Source organism: Macrotis lagotis, chromosome 1 (genome assembly GCF_037893015.1).
Source record: "Macrotis lagotis isolate mMagLag1 chromosome 1, bilby.v1.9.chrom.fasta, whole genome shotgun sequence".
In the NCBI taxonomy this organism is placed as follows: Eukaryota; Metazoa; Chordata; class Mammalia; order Peramelemorphia; family Peramelidae; genus Macrotis; species Macrotis lagotis.
The window spans coordinates 85,035,907-85,053,377 of NC_133658.1; the positions used below are offsets into that span (position 1 = coordinate 85,035,907).

At 38.8% G+C, this 17,471-nt stretch overlaps 1 protein-coding gene across 3 annotated transcripts in view; it reads right to left on the bottom strand.

Moving 5' to 3' along the window:
* Window positions 1-4,208: 4,208 nt before the first annotated feature.
* Window positions 4,209-17,471, bottom strand: part of CDYL2 (chromodomain Y like 2) — a 220,833-nt gene continuing 207,570 nt past the window's right edge. For all 3 annotated transcript variants that reach the window (XM_074203887.1, XM_074203896.1, XM_074203879.1), the window contains 2 exons: window positions 15,385-15,528; window positions 4,209-8,948 (listed from right to left, as the gene is read on the bottom strand). In XM_074203887.1, coding sequence (XP_074059988.1) covers window positions 8,790-8,948; window positions 15,385-15,528 — 303 coding nt within the window. In that variant the 3' untranslated portion in view covers window positions 4,209-8,789. The remainder of the gene's footprint in view (window positions 8,949-15,384; window positions 15,529-17,471) is intronic.

The following is a 17,471-nucleotide window of genomic DNA, read 5'->3' on the forward strand; positions in this document are numbered from 1 at the left end:
GTCCAAACTCTTTGTATTCCTGGTAAGGGAAATGATACATATTGGGAATACATGACCTGCCCTAGTTACATGACTAGTGAGTAGCAGGCAGCCAAATAAAAATATTGGAGTTGAGAGATGGAGTGTTTTGTCTGAGGCTAATGTCACTGTATTGAAAAGTACTTGGGGTACATATGGGGATGCAGGAGAGATGAAAGCTGTGACAAGTCTGGATAGGTGAGGACTGGGAAAGCTGAGTTATGAAGGGCTCTGAATGCAAATCAGCATATTTTATATTTGATCCTGGTGGTGATATGAATCCACTGGAGTTTATTGAATAGGAGTGGAGGACGGAAGCTTGACACGGTCAGATCCAGGCTTTGGAAAAATCACTCTGGTAGCTGACTAGAGGGCTGGAGAAGCAGGAGCCGACTGATCCCACCTCTATCAGGAAGATCAATAAGCAGGATTACGGTAGGCCCGAGGTGATGGCGGTGGCAGCATCATAGGATGGAATAGTGTGCATTCCAGAGAGGTTACAAAGGGTTTCAGTAGACTTTGGCAATGGATTAGAGGGAGAGGGGGGTTTAAGTGAGAGGGAGTGGAAATGAAGATTATTTTTTAGGAAGAGGCAAGAGGCAGGGGAGGATGGAGAGGGGAGTGATTCTGAGTATCTAAAGGATGGTGATTAAAAGCCATCCTCCCCATATATCCATATATATATATTATCACACACACATACATACACATGTGAAATTAAGTATATAAGTATATACATATATATATACTTCACATCAAATAGAGATACTAGAGCAAGGAGTGTGCATAATTATATATAGCATATATATGTATATATACATATATATATATATATGATATATATATGCATACAATCTTTCCCTTTAACTCAGTCTACAAAGTCATCATCCTAGATCAGCCCTCATCACCTTCATTACCCTTACTTGCAATGGTCCCAACTTTATATAATGGTCCCACCTATAAAGAATTATACACACCCCTTGGTCTAATATCTCCCTCTATCTTTCCATCCATCCATCCATCTATCTATCCTTTGGTCTTTTATCTACATTTCAGTCTTTCAATCCCTGGCCTGAGAGAAGGGGAAGAAGGCACTAGTTTGTTTTTCATCTCGAGCTTTCAGGGGTAACAGGTGATCAGAAGGACTTAAAAGAGAATAGACTGAGAAGCAGGCAGTGGGAGGTCCCATATCCTCTCAGGAGGCCAGAGGAGAGCCCAGAAATATCAGCTCCAGGCACCTTCTAGTCCCAGAGGAGAGGGGGTGGGAAAGGGAAATAGGAACAGACATCTCCTCAAATTACATAGAGAAAGAAGGTGACCACAGCAGCTGCTGCTGAGTTTAATCACAGGATTCTTTAAAATTGGAAGGAATCACCTTTTTCAGGCCTGCCCCATATCAATATTATAGATTAGAAACTGAGTCCAAGAGAGGCGGGAAGGGATTTTCCTTTACTACAGTGAGTTATTGGCAATCTGACGACACCCCATAGAGACCAACAGCAAGGAAGTTTTGACCTTTTTATTCAAAGCAGCTTCTCACAATGTATAAATACTGCATATTAACACACATGAAAAATACAACTTCTAAGGCACCCAGAAATGTGTCCATACACTAGTTACAGGACCATTCACAAAGAGAATTTGATCTAGACAGTCAATATTTGTTATAGCAGAAGATACAAGTCCCTCAGGACTGCGCCCAATCTCAGGAAATATTTACAGCAACAAGAGAAAGGGCCCTGCACCTCATATTGTGGGATATTGAATATTCATAATGACAGGTATCAGAAACTAATTGAAGTCTCTCCTATGATAATCTGGCAAAATAAATAAAAATTTGCAAAGTTGTTCATTTGATTTTGGTATGTGTACAATGAATACACCAGGAGTCACAAACTCCCCTAGAGAGTTTGGGGGAGTTATTGGGGGGGCACTCCACCCCAGGGTGCTGACAATAAGCCTTCTCACTAGACAGCTTGTCATAAGCTTCACTGTCCTTGCTGCTCAATGGGTCAGTGGATAGGGGATTTCTGTACCAAGTTTTCAAATACCTGTTTTTTGGTTGTTTTTTGTTTGTTTGTTTGTTTGTTTCTATAGAAAGGGAATGAAAATCCTGCTCACTCCAAATGTATTGTGATTGTTCTGAGTGGATCTACATAAGACAAAGTAGAGTGGAAATCTGGTAATGCTGGGCTTGACTCAATCAGCACAGACAGAACAACAAATTCTACAACAGAGTCTGTTTTTCCACAGTTCAGATGCCACTGATCAAATTAGCCTGGAGATCACCAGAGCCCTGTGTAGAGGGTGGAGGCTGTGTATTTCCATAGCAGGAATAGCACAGTCAAACTGAGTGTGGGTCCCTGAAGCCTAGGGCCACTTGGTTCTTCAGTATGGATTGATATGGTGGTGGAACTGAGCAGATATTACTGTGCCGTGGTCTCATCTGTCTTTCTCTGCATACTCACAGCCATAATCTCTATGTAACTAATGGTTTGAGGGGGAGAAATGTAATTCTTTGGTCCTTGGTTTCTATGAAAGGCAAATTTTTCACAATCCTGTGGACATGGAGATAAGTTAGTGAACAACAATTAGACCGGGTCTAAATAGATAAGAGAGCAAATCAGACATGGTGTCATAAACTCTAACTCCTTTCATCTTTCCAGGGCCATCTTCAGGGGGAACAAGGGTCCTTGCAAACTTTCTCATCTCACTGGATTTGGTCATGTCTGTGTATATATTTTAGCCCAAACCCTGATATCCAGTGTATGAACTAGGGTAAAAACTTAAGGGCCTACTACAAATATTAGCTAGGTATTTTTTTTCTTGTTAGCTAATTGGATGATGTTGCCACAAGAGATGAAATAATTTATCAACTTTTTAAGTATTTACTGGATATTACTTTATCTAGGGTTAGACATTACACAGATTCAATTTTTAAAATCTGGCAGAAAAGATATGTCAATACCTATGAATCTATTGGGAATCAAAACAGTGGCTTCATCCAATTTCCTTGGCCATCTGGCAGGGCAAAATTATGTAGTGAATCTGGGCTTACAAACTTCACACCTTGTTTGCCATTTAAATGACCCTGGATGACTAGAACAAACAGACTCTTACAGTATTGTGTCTAATTCGCCCATGTCCTACAGACCCAGGCTTAATATGGCTTAACACACATAGTTAATTGGATAGACACAGAGAACACAGCCAGAATGCTGATTGCTTAGCTGAAAGATAATTAAGATTGTCAACACAGTAAGTCTCTTACATAAATGTCAATAATGTTTTCTATGGAATGCCGGCCTTGGTTAGACCGGCTTTTATAGACTTGGCCACATGGAGTTTGCAGGTACCATGAACTGTGATGGCCAGGAGCAGGGAGCAGGTACAGTTTACTCAAACAAAGCCCTGTCTGACAGTACTCATCAGCTGTGTCATTACCACTAAAATAACTGAATGATGACCTGTGACTGGGTTTTTGTTTGTTTGGGTTTTTTTGCAGGCCAGGTAATTCTCATCAATCTGGTCAACCAGCAAACAATGCATTGTAGACACAACTCAAAACACTGGACTTAATCACCAACTCCATCTCACTGCTTTGACACAACCCATGTTGTTTGGTATAAACAACCCGTATTAACATTTTTGCAACAAACTTAAGGCTCTGTTCTCAGCCACCATCAACTGGATTATAGGAACTTCTCAGCACTACAAATGTAGTTAGAAAATTTGAGACATTATAGAACCCAATGGTAAGACCTCTTTGAGAATGTGATACTTTTTTTTCAAATTCCACTTCAAGCTTAATTATTGAGAGAGAAAGAGAGAGAGAGAGAGAGAGAGAGAGAGAGAGAGAGAGAGAGAGAGAGAGAGAGAGACATGTCCTCTAACATTAAAGAGCATTAGATTCTAATGCAGAACTATTGGCACCAAACCAGTATGCTATTGGTTGAAAGAACAGTTACCAATTGTGTAAAAGATTGCCTAAAACGCATATATCCAGCTCTAACACAGAAATACAAAAGTTTAGGATTTCAAAATATATACTGTTTTCAGGTCTGAAAGCACTTAACCCAAGATCTGCCCAAAGAGACCAAGCAACACTTATCTACAACAAAAATATACATGCAAGATGATCCCACCCCACCCCACCCCAACTGCTTCCCTTAAATATTGACAAAGGCAAAGTGGGAAGTTTGGAAGATTCTGTAAAACAAGGTACAGGGAATAAAACAAAATACTGAACCAGAAAATTCCATGTGTATTCTCAAATACTGTGAATCTCTGTGATGGTAAACAGACTGATAGGGACAAGGCTGTCACTTTGAATACCAAATAGGAATTCAGGTGAGAGTAAATTCTGGGTCTCCTATGGACAATCAGGAAGATAGGAAAAAAGTTGCTGCTGTTCTCTTTGAAAAAAAAAAGCTTTCACAGAAACAAGGCTGTAAAATTGAATGAAAATGAATCAGATGCTTTTGTTTTTAAAAACTGGAAGAACTTCTGTGAGCTTGCATGTTTTTACCAAAAAAAAATCAATTATGAAAACTGAAATCCCATTTATCCTTTGTAAAAGGATATGTTTAAAAATGTGAAGGTTTCGAAATGTGGAGACATAGCGATGAGATGAGTTATATTTCCTTTTCCACTCTAGATCTTTTTATGAATAAAACACAGTTTCTTGATAGGAAAGCAAGTGTTTTAGATCAATCAGCACAGATCAAACATATTTTAAATGTGTCCTAGCACCTTATATTGTTTTAGCATTATACATGGGAGCATGTAATTGTGCTAGAATCGACACAAAGGTATCCTTTCCTTGCTAGGGAGGAAGACTGGCTCATCTTGGGGTGGATATTACAGTAGTTTCTTAGCGGTCAACATGCCTCTGTGAGTCAACTTGGAACCAGGCTTTTTATATTCAGCCAGGAATGGTTTCCAACTTTAACAGAGCATCCTTCAAAGGTGAGTGTGGGTCTCACTTCTCTCTTGTGGGCCATGGAGCTGCCTTGGCAGAGTTGGCCTTGACTCTTTCTGGACCAGAAAACTGAGGAAACTGAGGGATGTTGACTTCTGAACAAAGGAGGCTTCACAGATCAATGGTTGCGGACCTTTTAAAAGGTCTTATTCTTAAATGGTTTAAGATGCAGAGGTTGGGTAAGCACATGTCTTCCTCTCACATTTTCTCTTTGATCAAACATTTCTGAAGGATTATAGAGTATAGCTGTCAATCTTAAGAGATTCTGAAGGCTATCTCATCTAGGCATTTCTTTTTAAAGATGAGGAAACTGAGGCACGGAGAAGATTTGAACCCAGGCACTCTCACAACTGAACCACAAAATATTCAGTTATTTTTACAGCAAAAGGAGAAATCTGTAGCTTCATTCCAAAAATTCTCCAATAAGGAGCTTCAGGAAGGCTGGCCATCACTCCTGACTGGGAGATCTCCCCTTATAAATTATATATGTATATATATATATATATATATATATATATATATATATATCCCCTCCTATATCCAGAGGCATGGATCTTATTGGATAATAATATAGTGCCCTCAGAGGGACAAGAGGAGAGAGACAATAAGATAGATAAGCATAGAGTGGGTATATATGCTAACCTACAATGTAGGACAAGTTAGGCCTTAAGAAAACTGCTGTTAAACCAGTTTCTCAATTCCAGTTAGTTCCATCAGTGGTCCTACAGGCTGTATCTGTATGACACAACATAGATTTAAAAAGTGGGGAAAAAAGTTCAGTTTTCCAGTTGGCAGTATGTGGTACCCAACTGGTTTGCCTTACTCACATCAAATTGACTTCATGAATTTTTTCCTGAAATTATTATATGTAAATTACTGTCACAGACAGCACCTATTTTTGAAATTGGTTTATCAATATTTCTCTTCTAAAATGCCCCGAGAATGAATGAAGTCATTCTCGCCCCTGAACAAATGCAAGACATTATAGATGTCATTTCACATTATTCTTTAACTTTCAGAGATTCCTGAACTAAGAGACTGGACAGACTCTATGACCTCAAAGGCCACTGACAAACTAACAATTCTTTGAACTCAGAGCCCAGATTTGCTAGTACCAGTTTGGAAAATATTTACTTCCATTTGATAAAGGGAATTCAAGGTCTTCTTCACCTTCAATTTTGCAGATTATAGATCTTCCTCTCCCAAGGAAACTGCCATAGCGAACCCAACAGATGCTCTGGATGTTCAACAAAGAATAGATTCTCTGTGTATCTGCCCCACAATAAGAGACTTTGGCAAAGACTGATAAAACTCATATATTGGTCCTTTCAAAAGAGGCAACTTTGGCAAATCTGGGTTTGCAACAAGGAATCAGTGGGTCAGTTTTTCCTTATGCTGTTGGAGGGAAGGTGAAAGGCAAAAGTTTCTTTCCTATATCCTTCCTATTCTCTAGATTATGTACACCCAACATAATGAAGTAGAAAACACCTTAACCATGTGTTTGTTTTCCTGTTTCACCATGTGTTTACTGGTTTTGGATAGCTGGTGGTGGTACTTCTAAAGGGAATGGTTAAATGATGGTTAAGTGTATGACCAAGGAAGAGTGTGGTATGGGTGCCTTGAACTCAGGCCCTAACCACAGGGGAATCCTAGGTTTTATCAGCCACATGGAGGCCACAGCTGTGAGGCTGAGCAATCCCCCTTCTCAGAAGCCAAAAGAAGGAGCCAGGGGGATAGGTTTTTGATTGCTCGCAATCTTTTCTAGAAAGTTACACCATGGAAAGTGGTACAGCAAAAACTGCAACTTTGCAAACAGCTCTCCTTGGAAATGCCCAATTTTGGTTGGTCTTTTACTTCTGCAGTTCATGAAAATTGGGTGCTAATGGAAGAAGGAAGGCCTGTCAATGATTCTGAGATCTAAGATGGAGAGCCAGACAAGAAGAGAAGTGGGGCAAACTATCCTCCTTGACTTTCTTGGGGTGTTTGCCTCTTGATAGATTTAATTTCTTTCACACTTTTTAAAGCTAATTTCTACATGAACTTTTCTTCTTGGTGTACTCTTCTCCTTGACTTTTCCCCTTCCAAATGAGGAAGTCTCCCTAAAAATAACTAACTCTTGAGTTTTTTAATGGCCAATCCAAAACTATCACCAAGGTTTTCTTAAAACTCAAACATACTGAATATAATGATAAATATTCATTGCTCCCTCCTTTGGCTCTAGGTCTCTGGAAAAAGTTGCTCAAAGGTCAACTTGCATTTGTTAATAATACTATCTACAGTGACCCTTCTATTTATATGCCATCAAAGTCAAGACCTCCCATATGGTTCTAAAAGGCCCAATGGACAAATTTTTAGTCCTAAAATGATGCAGCAGATTTAGCAATTGGTGTTAGGAAGACTTGGAATTAGACACTTATTTGTTGCCTGGGTAAGTCATTGAACCTCTCTAGGCCTCAGTTTATCTGAAAATGAGAGTTAGATTCAATCAGCACAAAGGTCCTTCCCAGCTCTTCATCTATGATCCTTTGCTTTCCCAAGACAGTCCCAAGATATATGGAACAAATACTGTCATTTGTCCCAAGCTAATGTGTTTTAGGCTGGAGTAGAGATATTTCACAAAATGGTGTTGCCTCCCCCTTGTCCTCGTGACAGGTCACTGGATTGGGAATGCTTAGACTTAGTCTTGGCTAGAAAGTACAATTATCCCCAAAAAGACAGTCAGTGAAGAGAAACATTTTCCACCAATATTCTTTGTGATGAGTCTACAGTAAAAAAAGCAAACACATTGCAACTTGAAATAGCTTCCCACTGTGGAGAGGTTCAGAAGAATTCATTTGTTATCTGGAAAAGTTCTGTGTTGCTTTTCTGTCAGAATGTTCTCTCATTGTGGCTCATTGCTAAGATGCGCTGACTAGCTCATGCCTTGAATTTGGTCCAGGGCTATATGAAAATAACATCTGTGTGAATAACAAACAGCTGAATATAAACACAAATAAATAAGTTAAATAAGTTTAATTAATGGGAAAAAAACATTTTTTCCTGGTGGCTTTTGAAAAAAAAACTAATTTTACATATAATACACATAAATTATTAGAATTGCCACTTACAGTGTTGAAAAATATATATTTAACAAAACATTGCTAAATTTACAATATCTGGGTTTGTAAATTACTTTTGTTAGGATTTTCAGACTAAGCCCTAGATTTCACACAGATCCTTGTGGCAACAGGAAAGAAACTGAGACAGGGTCTATGTGATTGATCGGGCTGGTCTTGCCTGAGGATGATGGACTCAAATCAATCATGCTCGACCTAGTCTTCTGATTGGCATCTGAGCATAATAATAGATTGGTCAAAAGCCAACGCCCTCCAAAGAGCAGTGCCCTATGGACCCAGCCCGAGAAAAAAGGACAGAGAAACTTGGAGAAATGGTACTGCCTCCCTAGATCATGGCCATGTAATCCAGAATGTGAGGAAGCTGCATGTCTAGCAAGTGTCCAGGCTTCCTCCTGGGAGAGACAGCTCTTGGGGGGGGCCCCCTGACCAAGGAGGGGGCACACTGAGAAAGCCAAACCCCACATCTGATACACAAAATCAAACCAATGTAGAAACAACCCAGTAACATCCCAGAATGACTCACAAGGAAAACTGACACAACCCTAAGAATGGAGAGACGTCCACAAGGCTTCCTTCCAGAACACTGGGCTCCGATGGTTCAAACACAGGGAAGAGCTGGAAGTCAGGGTCACTTTGAGCAAAGAGTAGGGGTACAACCATCAGAGCAGAGCCTTTCAGACTTCATAAATTTTTTCTTGCAGGTAGCTGAATAATGAATCCAAGCCTTTGGAAGAACTCCATAGCTGTCGGAGCATCTGACACTCTTTCTCATTCACATCCTCAAGAACCGACTTCAGGAAGCTTCGGACGAGACATTTGGATTCTTCTAACACCTGGGGGCAAAAAACATTGAGTTAAGACAGGCCAGCTGTTCCCCAGCTGCTGAAAGCCAGGGACATATTCCCTGACTGGTCAGCAAAAGGATGGACGAAAAGGAGGATTTCTGGTGAAACAGTGTCTTCCCTCAACTATCTCCTGCATCCCCTTTCTAGGATATAGGACAGCCCTTTCAAAGTTTTGTTTTGTTCAACAGATAAAAACACGATCATAGAATCAAAGACATAATCAAACTCAGATGGTCAGGGGTCAAAAGGGACGTGTGTGTGTGTGTGTGTGTTTGAGAGAGAGAGAGAGAGAGAGAGAGAGAGAGAGAGAGAGAGAGAGAGAGAGAGAGAGAGAGATTCCTTCAGTAATCTGGTGAAGCCTGTGAACTCTTTTTCAGAACAATATCTTATGCTCATAAAATAAAAAAATAGGATGATCCCCCCCAAAAAACCAATCAGGTTGAAATAGCTATAAACGTGTGTGTGTGTGTGTGTTTGTGTGTATACACATATAGTTGATAATATATTGAAATATAAATACTATATTTTCAATATTGAATACTGAATTCAATTGAATTCAATATTGAAAATGCAGTAATTGCATCTCAACATATTTCAATATTTAATAAATCAATAACTGCATTATTATACATTATTGATTACATTTATTCTTATTCAATCATATTATTAGTTTATTAATATTATATCTTAATATATTATTATTAATATATTCAAACCTATTTTACAAAATTCACAGACCCCAGGTTGAGAGTACGTAATCTAGACTAACTTTTTCATTTTACAGAAGAGGAAACTGAATCCCAGGAAAGTTAAGGGACATACAGCTAATAGCAGAGCCATGGCTCAAAATCAGAACCTCTGACTCCAAATGAGTATTTTTTTTTTATAAATCTTCTGTTTAAATAAAGTTCCGATAGACCTGAAACCTCATTCCTTTATTTTGGACTACATATGAATTCCAAGAAAAAGAAAGAATGTTCCTCCCCTCAGCCATTGCAGACTTAGATCATTCGGCAATTTGACAAACCTAGTGCCAGGCCTCTGAGGCCAAACCTGAAGTCCTGCATACAGTTAGCATTTAATGAATTTTTCCAAGTTGTTGTAGCTTTGAAGACTTGTGGAAGAACGGTTCTCTTCCTTTTCCCCTGAGAAGCTCTTCTTAGACCAGCCCACTGTTTGATGTCAGCTTTCTTGGGTGTCCCTTAAGCTATGTGATGTTATCTTGGGGCTACCAAATTCCTTCTCTCTGACCTCAGACTGCAGGGATCTGTTCGCTAGACTCTGAGACAGTCTCCTTTCCCCTCAGCTGCACTTTCCCAATTCCTCCCTTCTTCAAACTGTTGAACTCATATTATACATAGGATTTAGAGCTATGAGAGACTTGAGTCCACCTGGTGCAGGGTTTCTTAACCTCAAGTCTGTGAATTTAAAAAAAAATGATAACTGCATTTCAGTATAGTGGTTTTCTTCATAATTCTGTGCATTTAATTTCATGCCTTAAGAAATGTGACTCTGAGAAGGGATCCATAGCCCTTCCTGGACTGGTTGGCCCAAAGGGTCCAAAACAGACAAAAAATGAAGTCCAACCCCTTCTATTAAGAAGTGGCATTACTGAATGAAAGGAATGATGGATTTGAAGTTAAAGGAAACCCAGCTTTAAATCTACCCTCTGACCTTGGATAAGCAAATCATTTCAATGTCTGTGAGCCTCAGCAGGGGAGAATTTTTCTTTTACTCTGTATATCCCAGCACAGTTCCTCAGTGCTGAACAAATACTTATGGATTGATTGTTAAATAGAAATAATACCTTTTATGTGAATTAGATGATATATGCTTGTAAGCTCTGAGGCAGTATATAAATATCAACTATAATTATTATTTTGCAGTACAAGGCATGGTAAAATGAGTCCTGGGCCTAGAGGTCTTCATTCCTTGTTTCCATGTTTCCTTGTTCCCTTCCCTCCCTCCCCCTTCCTTCCTTCCTTCCTTCCTTCCTTCCTTCCTTCCTTCCTTCCTTCCTTCCTTCTGTCCTTCCTTTCTTGGCTAGTAAGTAGGAGAGCTAGGATTTGAACTCTCATGTTCTTTCTATTGCCTCAGATGCCTCCTCTTGCCTCCATGATTCCACCGGAGTTGAGTTGGAGTTGGGCAGATAGAAGTCCAGTTCAAGTTGAACACATTAGGACAAGGATGGATGCCAGAACAGAAGATGTATCTGGAGAGTCTTGAGTTTGAATCCTACCTCAGCTACTAACTAGCTATTCTGGGCAAGGCACTTACCCTCTCTGGGTCTCAATTTTTTCATCTGTAAAATGAGGGAGTGGCATCTAACAACAATCATTGACAATGCAACAATTCTTGCAGGTAATTCTCAGGGCTCACTGTCTGAACCACCTTGCCAACACTTAATAAGAGTTACTCAGAATGATCCTCCCAGCTCTTATCAGGAGTGATTGAGGGATGGATGGTTCTTAGGAAGAAGACTGGGGCAGCTAGGGTCCTGGGGTAAAAATCAGGAAAACTCATCTTTGTTAGCTCATATCTGGCTGCAGACACTTAACACTGAGAAAGTAACCTAACACTGTTTGCCTCTGTTTCTTCATCTATAAAATGAGCTGGAGAAAAAAATGGCAATCCACTCCAATAACTTTCCCAAGAAAACAACAAAGGAGTTCATGAAGAGTCAGACAAGACTAAAACAACTGAACAACAACAAAAAAAGAGAGACCAGCAGATTTAGTTACCGATTTTATTTCTTAGGCTATAGTATATCTTGATGGCTCCATGATCGACTTTTCTCTTTCTTAGTCCTTAAACAGGATATTGCTTACTGAGCTCTAAGTGACTTCTGTGAGATACAATTTCAATTTAATTACTAGCTGACATTGGACTGAATTTCTCTACCATGCAGCTCAGGAGTTAAATGGGCATGTTAGACTGGGCCCAAAACCCATAAAACAGGATGATTTTGATACAAGTAAATGCTTTCCAAGGGAAGGGCTGCCCACTCCTGTCCAGCTTCCTCCTAAGTCTGTTAGAGGTTTTACTGTCCCTCCACCTTCTCTTAGTGTGATCCCAACCTACATTAACAAATGTAGATATCCAGGAAAAAGAGATGTGATGGCTCCAGATAGGTCATGACTAGAAAACTGTATTCAGTTCTAGGGTCCTATTTTTTAAATTGTATTGACCAAAAGGCTATCAAACTGTGTATACCCTTTGATTCAGCATTACCACAACTAGGTCTGTATCTCAAAGAGTTTATAAAAGGGAAAAGGGCCCACATGAACAAAAATATTTATTTCAGTTCTTTTTGTAGTGGCAAAAGAATTGGAAATTGAGGGGATGTCCATAAATTGAGGAATGGCTGAACAAGTTGTGGTATATGATTGTAATGGAATACTATTGTTCAATAAGAAATGATGAGCAAGTGGATTTCAGAAAAAATTTGGAAAGACTTATATGACCTGAAGTTGCATGAAGTGAGCATTGTAAACAGTAATAGCAGTATTGTGTGATGATCAACTATGATTGATTTAGCTCTTCTCAGCAATATAATGATCCAAGACAATTCCAAAAGACTCATGATGGAAAATGCTATCCATAATTAGAGAAAGAGCTATGGAGTCTGAATGCAAATAGAAACATACTATTTTCACTTTTGTGGGTGGCTTTTCCTTTTTATTATGTTCTTTTATAACATAACTAATGTAAAAATATGTTTACATGAATACACATGTAGAACTAGCATATCAGATTGCTTGCATGTTGGGGAGGGTAGATAGGAGGGAAGGAGAAAAAATTTGAAATTCAAAACATTATAAAAATGAATGTTGAAAATCTTTACATATAATTGAAAAATAAATTACTGCTTTCCAAAACAAAAAGAATATTCATGAGCTGGTATAATATCCTTTGTTAGTTTACACACACACACATACACACATATGTAAAATGTATATATATATACATATATACATAGATATGTTTATGTTGAAATATAATCATTGGTCTTTAACTTTAGAATACACAGATGATCTGGCATGGTGGATCTTGACACTATGCAAAGCATCTTTATTTTAGAAAAAAAATATGAAAATGTTTATGTTAATATGATTTTGCCCACCTTCTACTATCAGTTGGGTTAACTGAAGGAATAATAATTTGTCCAAACTGGGTGTTTAAAAGCAAAAACCAATTTGTATGAAGCAAATAAGTCTCTGATCTTGGTTTCAATGGTTCAGGGTAGCAATGTTCCCACACTATGAGAACCCTCTTCTTTTCCCAGATCACTTTCATCTCTCAGACTCCACTTTCAATTTAACTGCACCTCTAGGTGACTGCCTTCTATGCAACTTCACCACCTTCCTTCCTTACCACCTCTCCCCACAGCACAGGTAAATTAGGTAAATTCCCACAGATAGTCAAGGAATGTGACCAAGTCATTTGATATCATCACAACTGTTTTAGATCAAAAGAGAAAAAACATGACTATTGTTTAAAATTGAATACTTGAAATATATGTTAGAAAGTATGAATGACCAGTAGAACAATATAATTTAAAACTGGCCAGGATGAAGTGATTCTGTGCATTTAAAAAATCTAAGAGGAAGGAAGGAAGGAAGGAAGGAAGGAAGGAAGGAAGGAAGGAAGGAAGGAAGGAAGGAAGGAAGGAAAGAAGGAAGGGAGGAAAGAAGGAAGGGAGGGAGAGAAAGAGATAGGGAGAAAGAGAAAAAGAGAGAGAGACTGGACGAGAAAGACTGGACGAGAGAGAGAGACAGAGAGAGAGAGAGAGAGAGAGCTAGAAAGACAAAAGAAAGAAATACACTGACTAATAGAGTATTCAGTCAAGGGTAAACAATATGAGGAAAGGATTGGGGTCTGGGTCTTAAAAGGTTTTATCAAAAGAAATGAAGATATTTATTTAGAGAAGAAAACTCAGAAGATTCATGCTATCAGTCTTCCATTGGAAGATGAATTAGACATGTTCTTGGCTCCCAAGGACAAAGCTAGGATTTATGAATCAAGGCTAAAGGGTCTATAGCTTTCCTCTATATCAGGGCTGTCCAACCTTACTATTACAAGTTTTGATTGAAACAATAGACAATATATTTTGATTTGCCATTTTAGTTAGAGCTCTGCAGTAGCTTGGTTTCGTTTACTAAAAACATTTAGTAAAACCACAGGAGGCTGCATAAAAATTGCACTGCAGGCCACATTCTGGACAGTACTGCTCTATATCATAGAGGATGTAGATTTGGGCTCAAAATAAGGAAATCTTTTCTAACACTTAGATTGATTCTAAAGTGGAATGGATTGCCTTGTGGGGTAGTGAATAAACCCATCACTAGATGTCTTCAATCAGAGGTTAGAGAGGTTATATTAAGTTTGCATAATTTGAGCAAGTAAGGGATGTTTTTAGTATGGGTTGAGTAAAGGGACTGGACTAAGTAACCTCTTCAAATCAGTAAAAGGTCAACTTAATAGTATCAATTGGGTTCTTTCCATTTCCAAGTACATGACAAATTTAAAGAGGAAATATGAGTTTCTGAAAACAAAACAAAACAAAACAAAACACTGGACTAGCAGTCAAAAGACCCCAGGTCTAGTCTTGATTTTGCCTGTAATATAGCTCTTTGACTTTGGCCATGGCACTTCACATCTCTGGGCCTCAGACCCCCTCTCTGGAAAGTGAAGGTGTTGGATTAAATGGTCTTTAAGATTCATTCCATTTTTAGAAACATATTTTCCTACCACCTTCTTCAAGATGTGGCAATCTGAGATCTAGATGCTGTAGGGATCCTTTGAGTTCTGACATTTTATGAATTATATTCTAAGGTTTTTTTCAGATCTGGCATTCCAAATTCAGTGTTTGAAGGTCATTTGTCTATGTTCTAAGATCATTTCTAGTTTAGATATTCTACGTTCTATGTCCTAATGACCTTTTAGTTCTGACATTCTATAATATATAGTCCAAGAGTCATGACATCTCAGCTCTATTATGTTAAATAGAGCTCTGCTAGCTCCTACGAACAGTTCATACAACTTTCTATCCTTTGATCCTAGGGTAATCTGATGTCCTTTGCCTTTATTCCTTTCAAAATCATTGGGACAGACTATTCAATCGACCTGTGAGAGAAAGGGAGAAGGGTTGAGATTATTCCATTCAAAAAGAGGAGGGAGAGGGGCAGTAAGGTGGCACAGTGGATAGAGTACCACTTGGAGTCAGGAGAATCTGAATTCAAATCCAATCTCAGACACTTAATAATTACCCAGCTGTGTGACCTTGGGCAAGTCATTTAACCCCACTGCCTTGTTAAAAAAAAAAGACAAGGGATTGAAAGCTTCACAAGGTGCCACAGGTAGATAGGCAGAATCTCTCTGGATACTGAGAATTTACCCTGAAGAAGGAGGGGCCAGTACTTACTATGGCACTGCAGGCAGCCATCTCTTTAACACGCAACATAACTTCTTGACTGAAAGTGGTTGGCCAGAAGACTTGAGAGACGAGCCCTCGGCTGCAAGCTTCCTGAGCTGTGAGCTTCCTTCCACAGAACAGCATCTCATTGGCCTGCAAATATAAAAAACAAGGACATCCTGAAGGATCCAAGCTAGAAGGAACCTTAGAGACAGACAGTCAGATAGACAGACCCCACCCCCCAATACCCTCTCAGTATACAGAAGTCAAGATTCAAACCCAAGTCCTTTGGCTACTCAGCTGTCTCCCTTCTAAATGAGTTTAGTGACAATTACTGGCAGCAAATATAGCTTTTGCCTGAATAAGCCTATTAGAGACAGGCAGAATTTATGAAAGTGGGTCATAGATTGTTAGGTCTTAAAGGGCCTTAGAGAGTGATGTGCTGAAAGGAGTGCTGGTTTTGAAGTGGAAAGAATAATGCATTCTGGATTGGAGGACCTGGGCTCACAAATCTTGGCATTGTTGCTTAAAAAGATGAATTCTACTCATTTGCAGTTTGACAAACATTTGATAAGCATCTATTCTGGACAAGACACTGACTGCGGAGTGCCAGGATACAAAAACAACAAAAAAAGAATACATTCTTAGCCCATGAGAAGCTTATGTTATATTAGCAAGAAACAACATGTCGACAAAAACTAAGAGCAAAATGGAGTCAGAAAAATTTCAGGTCATGAAATGCCAACTGAGGAAATAACGAAAAGTCTTTTGCTTCTCTTCTTTTCTTTTCCTTTCTTCTTCTCAAGTGGCACTTGTACTGAGCCTTCAAGGAAGTAAGGGAATCTGAAGGCAAAGCCAAGTGGGTAGTGTATGAAAGGCTCAGGAATGGGAGTTGAAATGCAATGAATGGGGGTCAACAAGCAGGTCAATTGAGCTCATGTGGAGAATGGATGATGGGGGGGGAGCTTCATGTGCAGTACGCCTGTAGAGGTACAAGAGTATTCTGTATTTTATTACAGAAGTAACAAGAAACCATTGGAGCTTCTTTGTCCAAACTGTGCTTTGTCAGCTAATTTGAGGCTGGAGGGGGGAAAACCTGGAGGAATGGAAGTCAATAACTTTAGTAGCTTAGTCTGTGAATGCATGGACTAAAGAGGTAACCAGAAAGGAAATGAAGCAAGCTCAGACCAGCTCTTAAGAGGCAATTGCTAAATTGTTAGGGTGAGAATTTACACTTCAGAAAATCTACAAGTACCACAAATTGGGGCTTGATTCATTGTTTTGTTGATTGTCTAGACTTAAGAAAGTGATGGAGAAAATGTTAATAAGGCTGATTAAATTGAAAAGTATGGCATGAGTACATTTTTTAAATATCCCCTGGAAATTTACATAAATATTTGTGAGCACAACTCCATGTGAGTGGAGAGAAGAGAATGGATAGAAGAAATATTTGTGGAAGTAGGATACAAGATTTGGCAGATGATTAGATATCAGGGAAGATAAAGGAAAGAGTAAAAAATCAAAGATGACTGACTTGGTTGTAAACTTGTAAACTTGGATGAGTTGAAGGATGGTGATAATAATCTGAAATAGAAAAGTCCTTGAGGGAGGCAATTAGCCTTTTGGACATGTCAAGCTTGAGGTGCATATGGGACATCCAAATGGAGATATTCAGCAGAAAATGGTGATTATGGGTCTAGGGCAATTCATCTCATCAATTCCCGTGGTTTCAATTTGGAAGATGACTTCCAAATCTCTATATGCTTTCTGAACATATATGCATATATATATATATATATATATATATATACATATATGTATATATGTATATATATATATATATATAGTAAATGCCCATGATCTTGCTATTATCTAAATTTTCTAAATCTAGGTGGTCATTTTTAAATCCAATATTTCAATCCATGTAAATTCTATTAATAGTGAAGGCAATCAACTACACAAATCAATTCAGCTAGAGTGTAGGCCAGATAGTTATGTTGGTAGAAACCTATTACCTAATGTTTCTTTATATGGGACAAGTTCTCAGCTGCTACAACAGAACTCTATTAAGAACAAAATAAGGAGATTACCTAATC